General features: G+C 36.7%; 1 protein-coding gene across 3 annotated transcripts in view; it reads right to left on the bottom strand.

Moving 5' to 3' along the window:
* Positions 1 to 14,551, bottom strand: part of kif6 (kinesin family member 6) — a 52,601-nt gene that overhangs the window by 3,524 nt on the left and 34,526 nt on the right. For all 3 annotated transcript variants that reach the window (XM_044141910.1, XM_044141911.1, XM_044141913.1), the window contains 6 exons: positions 11,763 to 11,865; positions 11,498 to 11,553; positions 5,271 to 5,321; positions 3,514 to 3,601; positions 3,242 to 3,377; positions 1,694 to 1,773 (listed from right to left, as the gene is read on the bottom strand). In XM_044141910.1, coding sequence (XP_043997845.1) covers positions 1,694 to 1,773; positions 3,242 to 3,377; positions 3,514 to 3,601; positions 5,271 to 5,321; positions 11,498 to 11,553; positions 11,763 to 11,865 — 514 coding nt within the window. The remainder of the gene's footprint in view (positions 1 to 1,693; positions 1,774 to 3,241; positions 3,378 to 3,513; positions 3,602 to 5,270; positions 5,322 to 11,497; positions 11,554 to 11,762; positions 11,866 to 14,551) is intronic.

Below are 14,551 nucleotides of genomic sequence, written 5' to 3'. Positions count from 1 at the left end.
GATGAACATTGTTAGTTTTCTGCCACAAAACGTTTTGCATGTCGGCCAAAAAGTCCAGCTTTGGGTTTTCTGACCAGAGTCCATTCATCCACATATTTGCAGTGTACCCTACATGGCTTGTGGGAGATTTTACAGGATTTCTTATGGCTTTCTCCTTCCAGCTCCTTTATAGAAGTCAGATTTGTGGGGTGCACAAGTCTGGCAACAGATGCAGCTTCTGCAGAGCTACAAAAACCCTCTTGACTGCTACTCTGATTAAAGCTTCCCTTTGAAAATGATTTATCCTTTTCTGTTCACTTCACACACATTGTGAACATACGCTGAAGCTTGTGGTTGGAAAATGGAAAAATGGAAAAAGTCGTTTCAAAATTGTGGTGAGAATGATTTGATTTCTCTGTTCAGTTCTGAGCAAGCTTCAAACTATGACACATGTATTAGTGCATAAGGAATTTACACTTGATATGGATTCTGTGATTTCTTTGTTCTGTCTTTCTAGTTTTTCTCATTTCAAAGTGAAAATGTAACAGCTCACAGAAAGAAATGGGAGCAAATAAAACTCAACAAAATAGACAAAACCTTCCTGGTTGCATTATGTCAGCAAAGAAAGTAGCATATTGTAAAATGGCCATATGGTGGTAAACACTCGCTAACAGCAGACATGAGAGGAATCATTTCAAGGGCAGTTTCTGTGATCAGTATCTGAGGAAAGCATTGACAAACTCTGGGCTCATTTCCTCACTGTGTGTACATTAATAACTGTCATCAGAGTTACTGCAGACTCGAGATGATAAATATGGGCTGTGATTACGTTGTGAATGTCCTCTGGCCGACGGCGTCACAGATGGTGATGGAAATGCACACAAACGCCTGTAAGTGATGACAAATATTCAATGTCTGTTCTGTGGAAGCCAGCGATCAGAAGCACGTTTTTGATTTATCAACTAATTACGAAAGGGTAAACGTTAATGTATTTTGTAGAAATATGCAATTGATGACAACTGTTTTTTTTTTAATGCAACTTGTGACTTACAAGCAATTCATCTTAATTTAAATTTAATCTGAAGATGTATATTTTAAAGGTGTTTAGCAGAATGAATGAATGAATGAATGAATGAATATACTTTATTAATTCCAGAGGGAAATCCACATCTCAGTACAGTTCATGGAGTAGCATATAAATAAATTCTTTGAAAAAACAAGACATTCTTCCCAAAAATTTTCCAAATTGGGGCCTAAAAAAAGAAATAAACATCATTTCAGAATTTAAGAAAAAAAGTTTGTCACTTCTCCAACTCGGACAAAATGCTAGCCAGCTTTCCTATGTTGGTCTCCTTGAATTTAAAGGAGATGTGGATTACAGCTGGTTATTTGTCCAAGGATTTCCTCAAGGTTTAAAAAACAGACACTGAATAAAAAAAGAGGAGGGAATAATTGTCTTGCTACGTGCCGAAAATCAGCTGCAAAGAAAACAATGAACAGACCAGAGATAAAGGAAGACTTTAGTTGTGTAATCTGTTGTTTGACAAAACCACATCACCAATTTTTCATCCGTAATTTCAAAACTGTAAAAAAAAACAAAAAAAACCTGATTTTGTGTAAAAGAGGCTTTCGAGACTGTAAAACAATTGACAATACTCCTAATTGGTAGAAAAGCAAAAGTGCATATATAAAAATGTAGCAGAAAAGGTCTTACCAAAATCCTGGAGTGCCAGGTGAAGATGGTTGCAAGGTTTCATTTTGATACGCAGAGGCTTCAGGCTCCGACTCAGATTCCTAACAAAAAATTTTTTTAATTACTGAAACATTTCTACAACCCCTATCAACAAAAACAGCCCAACAGAATAGCGTGAGCATGCTACATACATCTGACAGATTAAAGAAAGCACCTCTGATGCTTCACTGCTCTGGTTCGTTATTCAGCAAATTTAGCAACGTTTAAGCAAGTGCATGTGTGCATCTAATATTAGCTGGTAAGAAGAATACTCAGCTTTGTGAGGCAAAGCTGCATGTGTGAAGTCTGCTACACTTCCTCATCGTCTGTCATTCAGAAATTCACATCCAAATGTTGCCGAGATAAAAGAGAGAGACTCTCCTCTCCATTCATAAGGTCAGCGGAATTTGCTCCTCAGATGTTCTTGCTTAACATGTTCGTGTTGGCTGGTTGCCTGAAATGTGCTCAACAGTTGTCCAGACTGAGCAAAGCGTGAGTTATCAGACTCCTCACTGAGTCAGTGTTACAATTGAATCCTTTGCCAGCCGTCCTCTCTGCAATCTTTTGTATATTAGACTAAAATAGACTCTGACTCATGTTATTATCCACTCTGTTAATGTTTGAGTCACAAGGAATTGAGGAAAAAATAAATGCATCTCTGTTTGCCTCCTACTCTTCCTCCCACTAAGTCCCATTTAGCTTTGTGACAAACAGAGCCAGCAATCGACACATTTGTCCGGTAGTATACATGCTAAATGTCAGCACTGCTCAAAACACCAGTATGGCAAGAAACACAGTTGATAAAGAGAAAAACATTGATACAAACCTAGCATCAGAATCACATTTTGTGTTGTTTCATTCTGATCAGAGCAGATTTACAGCACCTGTTTCACACTTTGTCTCAAAGTATAAATGTCCTTCCATTTGGATACAATGTTCTTCATTAATTTTTAGCAAGAATAATATTGCTGCCACTGTTATTTTAGTTCAATGTGTGTATGTATATTTAAGATGTTTGGAACTGTTTAATGATGGGCATCAGCATAAAGTCTCAACAGAACCACCGGCTCTGCACCAAGCTCTACATGCTGGTTTTTTATTTGTCATTTTTGCTGGACCCCTGCCCTGACCTAAAGGGACAGACATAAACATGTATTAAAAAAATGTTGTGTGTGTCTGAGCTTGGTAGTTAAATATGACACTACAGTCGTCTTTCTTTTATTTGATGCTTATTGCAACACAGTTGTAGTGGATTTGTATTTAGAAGTGTCAGATTAAACATGGGGTGGATACCAATGCATTTATACTTACATGGATGGATGTAAGTTTTCCTAGTTGTGAAAAGTTTCGAAAACTCAGTATTACTGTTTTTTTCAGCACTACAGTTACACCTACATTGTGTTGGTTTATTTAGTAAAATATACTGACGTTTCTGGTGTTATTATGACAAAACATGAAAAGTCCAAGGGTATGAATTGCAAAAGGCACTGTAAGATGCATTGTCACAAGGATAGAAAAGAGGCCAGTCACCTGCAGACTCAAAGTCTCCTGACTCCACCACTTCTGGAAATCCTGCTGGATCTTGAACTTCACCCTGTCCATCAATAGCTGCAGATGCTCGATCTCTGTGTTCAGAGCCTTTAGGCAGCCAAGGTTGCTGTTGTAGCTGACAAGGGATATCAGCAGTGAAAAAATGTCTCTTTAGCTGATGTTACACAGCACCCGGTGTGTTCAATCAGACCATGCATGGTCTTGGGGGAAAAACTGGAATAACATTCGGTAAGTTACTTGAGACAACTCACTTCACTTTCTCTTGCTTAATTTGTTTGCAGAGTCTTTCTTCCAGGGGATCGTTCTCCTCCTTGTCCTGTGTATCATTCCCCGTCACAGCTATAAAATAAAACAATGTTAACATACAGATATTTAGAAATTCGCATCCAGAAGTAAAATATAAGTAAAATGTTATTTTGGTCATGTACAATAAAAACATGGCTGCTATGACTTCTTCCCTGAGGTTGCGATACATACATAAGCCCTTTGACGTCAGAATCAGAGGAAAATGTTAGCTATATGACCAAATTTTCTCATCAAAGCATGAATGTTAACAGATCGAAACCATCAGAAGAGATGCTAACAGAGTGTAGTTTTGGTTTTTAAGCTAGAAGTCAATGAGGCCTTCTGTAAAAGCTTTGAAGTGGCCACTGATTCACACAAGAGAAAAGCGGCCAGAAAGTTCAGGGTTTCCCATCCTTTCAGGAGTGACAAGTTTAGAAAAACAATAAAAAGACGTTCCATTTGTCATTTCAAAGGCACTTCAACACATGGTCAGGACAAAGCTGAAATCAAACTCATACGATCGTGAAACAACTCTTCCGCCCCATGCCAGATCCTCCACCATGCACGCTTTTTTGTTTCTTCATTCTGTGATTCACACCACACACATCTGGAGAGGTTGTAGCAAAAAAAGTTTAATCTTTCTGTGCCAGATGGACATGCTTCAGTTAAAGGTCCAGTTTAGAAAACCTCCACATCTACATTTGTGACAACAGGCTTTCTTGTGGCCTTCTCCCAAACAGACGGTTTACATGACTTGGACAGACTAATGAATGCAGCTGCTCTCTTTCAGTGAGCTTGTCGACTTTATCAACCTTTCTTATCCTCGTTTGTCAAAGTTAAAGTATTTTTTTTTGCATTAAATGTAGGAATGGGAAAGTTTATAAAATAATATATTTGCCTGACTTTACATCTGTTTCACATGCATGGAATATTCTTTTTAATTTTGAAGGATGGTTAGAATGAATTTGCTTCTATTTTAAATCATATGTATAGCCCAGAAATAAAAGAGATCACTGATTTCAAAATACTAATTAAAATGACCTCCTGTTAGTTAATTTTGACTAATGTTCAAATCAACATAAAAAAAATGCTTGTATATTTACACAATATATGTCTACGGTGGTAATAGGTTTGTTCCTTGCAATACGATTAAAATTCCCTTTTTCCAACTGTGGAATTTCCTTCCCCACTACGTAACTGTACATAGAGCTTACTGCTGGTGGAACTCTCTCAGCAAGCTCTAAGGAAAGTATACAGGTATATTGTATATAGCTGTATATACAATATATACCTGTATATATAAAGGTATATATACGTGAGTTAGTTGTCTTGTTAACAATCATATAAGTTTTCACTGCACAGTGGCGCAATAAGTAGCACTGTTGCCTTGCAGCAAGTAGGTCCTGGGTTCGATTCCCGGCCTGGGGTCTTTCTTTCTTTCTGCATGGAGTTTGCATGTTGTATGTTCTCCCTGTGTATGTTCCTCCCACAGTCCAAAAACATGACTGTTAGATTAATTGGTCTCTCTAAATTCTCCCTAGGTGTGTGTGTGTGTGCATGGTTGTTGTCCTGTCTGTCACTGTGTTGCCCTGCGACAGACTGGCGTCCTGTCCAGGGTGTACCCCACCTTTCGCCCGAAACGTTCGCTGGAGATAGGCACCTCTCCTGACCCCACTAGGGACAAGGGTGTACAGAAATCGGATGCAAGTTTTCATCTTCATACCATGAGCTGCTCTTTGTCTCCTCCGTGTCTCCAACTGCTTCTTCAATTCAGCTGAAAACAAAGAAAAATGAAGACAAAAACATGTTGTTGTTGTTCTTTCCTCAGCTTGTGATTTTAACAGATACCAAGGTTTTAAAAACTGCCTTCACTTTTCATCACATCATTCTTTTTTTTTATATTTCAGTGTTCGACTGAGGAGCATTTTGGTTCAGAAACTAAAAATAAATAATTTTGGCTTAAGATATTTTCTTTAAAAAAAAAATAATTTTTAGAAAAAAATATTTAGTTTTAGAACTAAAATATTGGGTAAAATTTTCTAGAAGTCCAATAGGGTGAACTTAAATTATGGAAAACTATTTAATTCTTTATTAGTTATAGACAGTAGAAGAACGATTGGTGTAGATTCTTAGTCATAAAGATTAGGACAATTAACCAATCCTTACATAATGAGATAAATTAACTTTTGTTTCTTTTGTTTCAGTTTGAACTTTGGCAAATTGCCTTCACCACGTTTGGATGAGTTGCTAGGTTGAGAGTGTCTGTACCTACTTGTGCAAACAATGACAGGAATAAGCATGAAGGGGATGCTTGGGTTTTTTGGGTCACAAACAGACAAGAAGGGTAGCAGAATGGTAGTGTCTGGGATTTTCTTTAACAATCCCTTAGGTCTCATACAGAAAAACTGCTCAGTAATTGAGCCCTGCAAAGTGATGCTATGTCCAATCTAAAATCAGAGGTTTAAGCTCCATAGATGAGAAATCCAGATGAAGTCCTCTCTTGTAAAAGTACCTTTACACTAAATACCACCCATGCTGTCCTACAAAAGTTGGATTGAAGTGATTCTAAACCCAGAAGGTTTTTGCATTTAGTCAGCACTTTCTTTCAGAAAGCTTTAAAATTGTTTGCAAAATGCCAGTGCAACTAGTTCGTCTTTCCAAGCGCATCACAAGCACCTTTGTTCAAAGTCAACCACTTCAGGGGTTTCTGTAGACAGCAGAGACTTGAACAAATGAAGTGAAACATTATACAGGACACACAGAGTCATATGGTGCACGTGACAAGACTGTTTTTCCAAATGGTTGTGAGGTATGAAGCAGAGTTTGGGATCCTCTCCTGAAGCCAAGTATTTGTGTAGCTGAGAATGTAAATGATCTGAGACGCCCTGTGGTTTCATTTTGTGGTCAGATGGGTAGCCTGGGTCTTCTCTAACAAACACGACACTCTAAAACACGCCAACTGATGTCGAGTCTATGTCTTCAAAAGAACATTAAAGGATTAAGGGATGTTTAAACCATCACTCTAAGAGGGAGTTCATAAAGACATGATGAGCGCACTGTCTGTATTGTTTAAATCTATCATAGCATGTACACAAGCATTTCAGAATCCCCAACACTAAGATCAAAACAAAGAAGCCACAGTGGGAAATTCCTGTGATCTACTATTACGTAGTGCAGTAGTTGTAGCCACAAATCTGTAATATCTGACAAGTCCTGCGTGCTGGCTTTGTAGAGCAGTAAAAAGCAGTCGCCAGACAAAGCACCACAGATTAAATTTTAAATGCAACTGAAATCCTGGCAATAAACTCCTTCAATTGCCGCCGCATTATATGGCAAAGAAATGCACTGCAACAAAGTGAAAGAGTTGATGAGAACCGCATGCACAATATAAATAGTTTTACACTCTCCCCATCCTGGACAAAATCTAAACTGAGCGAGTAACAATGCAACAAATCACCTGTTGATAAAGAACAGGCAGTGTGAGTGTCCACTCAGCACAGACAGAACCGGGGAGAAACCTTTTCCTCACAATGTCCCTTTTATTTGCAACACACTGCAACTGAACTTACATGCATAGCATATGGTAAGGGTTATCCTCTTTGAAGACAAGCTTTAAGCTATAAGTTTCAATAAATACCCACATTTTGGTGGCATGATGCTTGAATGGTATTTAAAGTATACCATGAATCAAGGATCTAGATCAGCTTCTGATGTAAACAGAAGGATATATTGTTTATAGCAAGAAACAATACCTCAAAAGATCAACATAGTAGTAAGAAAAACCCACTGGAAATGTTTACCAGTGAATCTTGACTACAACAAATATCACGTCAAAAGAGAGGAATCATAAAATGTTGTTTATACTAAACCAAAACTTTTACTAAACAGACTCTGTTTTTTGTTGAATAGCTATGTTTATAACAGCTGTACATGAAAACTTTATGCAAAACAATTGTATATCCAACATGAGTAGTGCATAAATCATAACACTCATGCAAAATCCAGTTTATGTCACACTGTGAGGCATGACAGCTGAAATAGTCACAGTGTGGGTAAATACTTTGTAACCTTTTCTGGTTTTGTTATTTTTGCCATTCTAACATCATCTTCATCTCTCAAACTGTCTTTTTGATGTTTTTCATCGGTTCATAGGGAATAAAGTGTTTCTTTGTGGAACCACCACCACAGCATCATATATAATTTAATGGGATTTTATATGACATTCCAACATAAAGTGGTACATAATTGTGAGTGGAAAAAAAAAAACTGAATAGTTTGATGTATTTTGTATTAGCATGCTCACCCTATAGCTCCCTCTGACGCCCCGTAAAAACAAACATCTTTTATTGTAATTACAGACGCGAGGTTTGTATCATTTCTCCATCATGCTTATGTGTGCTTCATACACATAAGCTAGAGCTAAACTAAAATAGTTCCCGTTTAGTGAAATTGGATAGAGGTCATCTATGAACATTGATTTTCAAGTCTTGCCACTAACTCTCAATTGAATTCAGATCAGGACTTTGAGTGGACTATCCTGACAAATGCATCTGCTTTGATCTAAGCCATTTCATTTTAGCTCTGGCTGCATGTTCTCCTGCTGGAAGGTGAAACCGTCACTCTAGTCTCAAGTCTTTTGTGACCTTTAACATTTTTTTTTTCCTGACTGCCCTTCACTTAGCTCTTAGCTCCTTCCATCTTCTAATCAACTCTGACCCCTGCCTGTTCAGGGTCATGTACAGCATTAGCTTTACACATCACACAGTCTTTTGAATATAGGCCCAACTGTTGTGATCAGTCATCTGACCATGTTTGAATGCTCTTTGCTGTGAAAATTTGGCTAATAACTCTTCAACACTAATTTATTCATTTTTTTCCATTAAGATCAGATTTGTGGAGAGGACATGATATGATTATGCAAGTATTTTGAAAATAATACACCATTTTCCATCTCTCAATTATGCATTACCGTATGTTGGCTTGTCAAATATAATTAAAATATACTACCATGAATTTTCTTATTGTAACTTGACAAAATGTGAGGTTGATTAAATAGTGTCAATGTTTTTTCAAGGCCCTGTAAAACTATCTATCACTGCATAATTAATCCATGAAAAAGCCAAGAGCCAGAGTGAAACGTTTAGAAGGCATAAAAAACTATTGATCAAGACCATGTAAAAAAGAAACGTCTTGTACACAGGAAGGACAAAAATAGAGGAGGCTTTTACATATTTTTTGACAATGATATATTTTTTGAAACATCTTGGGCTTAAAGGTCATTTATGTAAAGGTGAGCAGAGTGTATTACCTAAGAGATACCAGATGCTTTACCTAAGACTGCGCTGCATAAATTCTCCAACATCTGGCCAAATAATCAGGAGATGCTGCTTGCTTCCAGCTGCCTTCCACTTTTTATACTGCAGAGGATGCGAATCACTGATCTTTCTGAGCAAATACATACACATGCATGCACTCTCTGAACTGAAAGGCTCAAAATGTATCCTCTTCCAGTGGGACTGGATTCCAGACCTACGTGCCGTGGCCAAGTACAATAGAGTAATGTTTAGACACTGATGTTTCCTCGTGCTTCCATCTCTCTTTTTATCCACTGCTACCAAACCTCCAAGCTGGGTATATCCAACAGCAAAAGAAATTCCCTATATTACATCAAATTTTTCCACGGTGTACATTACCCATAAGACATATGGTAACCTAGCAGGGCTTCCAAAATGACAAAGAAGATTTGAGTTACCGGCCAGAAGAAGCCGGCATATATATACATAATATGCAGTTGCATCCATATGATAATGTAATAATATTCACAGCCTAAATATGGTTTTGAGAATTTTTTTTTTTTTTTAATGACCAGGTTTTTACATTTTCGAAATGTAAAAAACTAAATCTTTTATTTTTTTTTTTACATTTCAACTGAGAACATCATAGAAACGTTTATCCTCATTTTACTTTACAGTGTGTGGGTCAAATGGAGCAACAAGGGTTGCTAAACGCTGTTACATTTGATTTCTTTGTGATTCAAAACAAACACGGCCATGTCAGCAATTCTTGGGGTGAAAGGAGGAAAACAATAGATTGTAGGGTTGTTGCCAATTGGCTATAAAAACAGTGTTTTTGGAAGCTCAAGGGAGAGAAGATAGTTGTCAGAGAGTTAAGAAGCAAATAAAATTCATCAGAAAACTCTGGAACTGGTGGCTGGTGCAGTTTGTTTTCGTTCACCTTGTGGATCCTTGACCACACTATCTTACAGAGTGATAAATACATGGTGGCATATATGAGGGTAACAGGCACAAACTGCCAAACCACTGAGAGTGATCCAAGGCAGGAATGAGGCATGGTCATGCTGTAAACATATTTATTTTATTGGTTTGTGAAGTGAGCCACAAACCCACAAGAGTGGGTGCCAGTGTTGTAGTACTCGAGACCGGTCTTGGTCTCGAGACCATTTTTTTGATGGCCTCGGACTCGACTGCATTTGGTCTCGGTCTTGTCTCGGTCTTGGGTACTGAGGACTCGGGATCTTCTTTAAAGACCAGTCAAGACCACAAATGTGGAAATATCACTAAACTTGCGGAATACTGTCCAGTTTACTTGTTAACATGTTTGTTTTCAATGGATGCAAAATGCACCAATTAAAATCCAAGCAATAATGTGACATACCAATTATGGGTTTCTGTTACTCCCCCCATGCCTTGCCCACCTTTCACTTGCACAAAGCGCTCCAAGACATGCGCAGTGGTTTTCTTTGAGCGGCAGAAGATGTCTGTCTAATTGTCTGTAACAGAATTGTGCTGCATAAATCATAAGAAATCCGATGGCGACTGGACATGCTGGCTATGGTTTGTTAAAATTTGTTAATGGTGTGTCTTATGCCATTTTCCTTTTAGAAAAAAGAGCCTTATTAATGATTCTAAACAATCAGTTCTTTTTCAGTCTTTTTCTGACTGTACTGTCAGAAATAACTGCCTCTAGAACATCGCATAGCTTTATGGGCTTTCAGTTTTTTCTCTGAGCATTAAATGGGTTAATCTTGGGGTAAAGTAAACTGAGACATAAAATTCTGAAAATTTGTTTTGTTCTGCATTGTAGAATAATTAATGTGTTAACCCCTCCCAGACTGATGGATAGGAACTATTACTTCTTTGTGATCATTGCTGAGGTCTTACCTATTTGGACTTACCTATTGTACCTATTGTTATCACACACACCCAACTGCTCCACACTAAACAACTACCAAAACGTCTGCTTTTACAGAGGAGCTCACAAAGATAATGAACACTACATTAAGTCCATCTGATAAGGAAAAATTTTATTTGTCATCTTTTTTTTTTTTTTTTTTAAAGAAGCAATTAGAATTTTTTTTTTACTAAATTCTTTTTGCATTTGCATGTTTAGTTCTAAGAATTAGAAACTGCATCCAAAAGCTGTTAAATTTTATATTTACCTAGTATTTAGACAAAGAACTGTAAAATTAGGCCATTGTATTACCATTACACATAACTTTACAAGAAGTACATGTGTTAACAAATTCCAGCAGAGAGACTGTGAACACCTTTGGATTCATTCACATTGCATTGCAAATTAATGCCAGGACTCATTTTGGCTTAGTTAAGTTAGTGACTATCAGGAAGAACTCAGGGGAGCTCTAACAGAATCGTCATAAAACAGCCTGAGATTGTCTCGTAAAAAGCACAGGTTGGAAGCCCACTATAAGTGGATGGAAATTTGAATGCCTCCCAGTTCTGGGAAAACTTAGGAATGTTGTGAAAGTTATTTGAGGGACTCAACACCCTGACAGTGATCTGGTGTTGATGTTTTTTGGTTGGGTACCACAGGAATAGCACTGTGAGCAAATTGTAGATGTGAAAGATGTTCACAGCTAAAAACGGTAATGTAATATCTACAGAAGAACTTCCAAATGTTGAGGGAACTCACTGATTCTTTTTTTGGCTTCATTTAGTTGTTCTCCATGTCTTCTGGACTCAGCAAATCTGGTCAAAAGAAGAAGCCAATTTTTACATTAAATTTAACAAATAGAAATCGACAATTAAGGAAACAACCAAGGGGTGTGCTTTGAGGTGCGACAATTATGAAAAAGATAAAGTAAAATAATATATTGTCATGTGTTTGCAACTTTACTGTATCAGAAGGAATCCATATAACGCTGTGCGAGGAATATCTTGTTCCTTTTGTCACTCACCTTTCTTTGAGTATATTCCTATTCTCTTCAATGGTTTGATGTTCCTCGTGATCTCTTATGAATAACTGAAACGCTTCTCGTTTTCCCACTGACAACTTTGAACCTGAGGAAATAAAAATCTGTACTGAAACACAAAATACTCATAAAGCACCATTCAAAAGTATTAATACTACTTTAATAGTACACCACGTTGATGTATAAAACAACAACACTATGTGCAACAATATGTGAACATTTCCAAGAAAAATATATATTAATGTTTTAAAGTCACATATAAACTTTTTAAAACCAGTAAATCAAATTTGAAACTACTTAGGTATAACTTCAGATTTTTTTATTGGTTTCTTTTCTTGTGTTTCATCTTTAGCTAGCAACAAACAGATGCTTAGCTTTGGACAAATGAGAGACAATTATAATTGCACATGCTGGGTTAGAGTTTGAGATCTTTATCTCTAAACTGCCTCCAGCAAACAGTTTACACTCAGTCCTGAATCATGGCTGTTACTCACATGACAACAAAGCATGCGACTCTAATCTCTAAAATATTTGCTTAACTAAACCCATCATTCAAATTACCTTATTTACAATGTCTGTGTTTGTCATATTCCCCTAAAACAAATCTAATAACTATGGGAAAATTGGACAGAACTGTGGTCTCTCCCACATCCTTTGACTCCGATCTGGCAGCCAGATGTGGGCTAAACCCCCCAACCTTCCACCTTTTACCAAGGACAAACCACAAGAACAATTAGACTGTTGTTCAGGGTTAGGAGGGATATAAACACAAACATAAACAGCATGTCAGCAACACCTACTACATCCCACCCCCTCCAACATAAACTTCTACAAATTAGGACATTTAATTATTTTGAACCCCACATCCTCGCTGTTTTATATGCTCATAATGATTTTAATAGGGATTTTTCCTGATGATCTATACATGTGCTTTAAATATAGTTTTTAATTTGGAACATCATATCATAGAAGGTCATTCTAGATTTTTATGTTTGTTTTTTTTTGTAATCCAAAACTGTTTGTTTTAACAAAAGTGTTATCAAGATGGAAAAATATCCTATTTTACACAAGAATCAAACTTAAGTAAAAGCTCAACCTTGGAAAACCCCAAACTTGACATCAGTTTCCAATATTTCCACTACTGTTACTTTTGTGACGTTTGCAGAGGGACATACACATAAAGCTCTAACTTGTTTGAGAATTATAGCTGTTTAGTAAATGATTTGTGTTTCTTCATTTTTGAAAAGTCTTGACTAAAACCAGCAGCTAACATGCGGATATGCAATGTTGGAGCCAATCTCAACAATTCACTGTTGGGCTTTCACAGGGGAACCGTTTGGCTTGCATGAACAGCAACATACCAGGAATATCTCAGAGAAACATCACATCATTTCATACACTAACATAGCTAGAGAGGTATTAAAACTACACAGATACAAGGACACTCTCTTTTTTTCTCCTTCTCTTTGCTTCAAGTGTTGAGAAACCGCAACCAGCTTAAAACAGATAAAATGGCACTAATCCTCACATTTGGAGAATTTGACTCACCAATGTTTTTCTTTTGATGTTTATATGGATAAGCTAATTTAATCTGTGTGCTTTTGGATTTAAATTATGTAATGGGAAAACATTACATAATAAAAGCATGTAATAAAATGAAAGTACATATAATGGGTCCTAATATTTGTTAATTTAAAAAAAATCTAATCTCAAGTATATTGAAACTCTCAATTTCATTCCAGACAGACAGTGTTTAATAAACCATAAAAAATGGAAAGCAGGGAAGGGGGGAAAAAAAGTCCTGCTTTTATTATTTAAATATCAAACACATTTGTTTAACTTAATATGATCAGCTCTGTAAAAACAGATTTTCTTTTTGCAGTTTGCTGCTCTGAAGCAAACCAGCAGAGTTAACACAATGCCAAAATAGAAGGACATCAGCAGTGACCTCAGGGAAGCAACTGTTGCTGACTATCGATGTGGGTTTCCAAGCCAAACAATTTAGGAATCAATGGAAAAGTTTTGATCAAATTCACCAAGGTTAGAGCATGCAGGGTTTAAAGGAACTGCAAAGTACTTGAGCTTTATTTCAGAAGCTAGAGACCTCAGTTAACATTGCAAACATAAAAGTTTATGACAGCATAATCAGAAAAGGACTATATATCTTGCTTGGAACATAAAAGACAAATATTTCCTACCTCTAAAATAAATAGCAACACAAACTGAGTTTACAAATTTGTACCTGAAGAACCACAATGCTGCAGCAACAATGTTCTTTGGAAAGATGACAGGTAGAGCTATTTGGCCATAATACACCAGCACAACAGAATTTGCCACACAAAAACTAAAACGGTTGCTAACTGCAGAACATGAAGTGTTGGATAAATGTTAAACTCCAACATATAAACAGTTAGTGACCGATTGAGCACTATACAAAGACCTTTGCAGAACATTTGTTTTGGATTAAAACAGAGCAATGAAGAATGATGTAATGTGCACATAGTTTGGTATTTCCAGATGCCAAGGAATGATAGATGTTGCAGTACATTAAAATTCAGTTCTTGGAATATTCTGGACCTTCTGTGTATTTTAAAGAAATGTGATCAATAAAGCTAATATTTAAAAACTATTCTTTTAAATAGTGTGATTTTAATAGGAAAAGATCATATCAAAGGTCACAAAAAAAAAATCTTTTCAATCATAAAAAGAAGCGTTGCAAAGACAGTAACTCACTACAGATGATTTTGTAAACTTTAAATGGTTCTTACTGTAAT

This window comes from Gambusia affinis, linkage group LG16, assembly GCF_019740435.1.
Source record: "Gambusia affinis linkage group LG16, SWU_Gaff_1.0, whole genome shotgun sequence".
Taxonomy (NCBI): domain Eukaryota; kingdom Metazoa; phylum Chordata; class Actinopteri; order Cyprinodontiformes; family Poeciliidae; genus Gambusia; species Gambusia affinis.
This window is presented reverse-complemented; position numbering and strand designations above follow the sequence as displayed.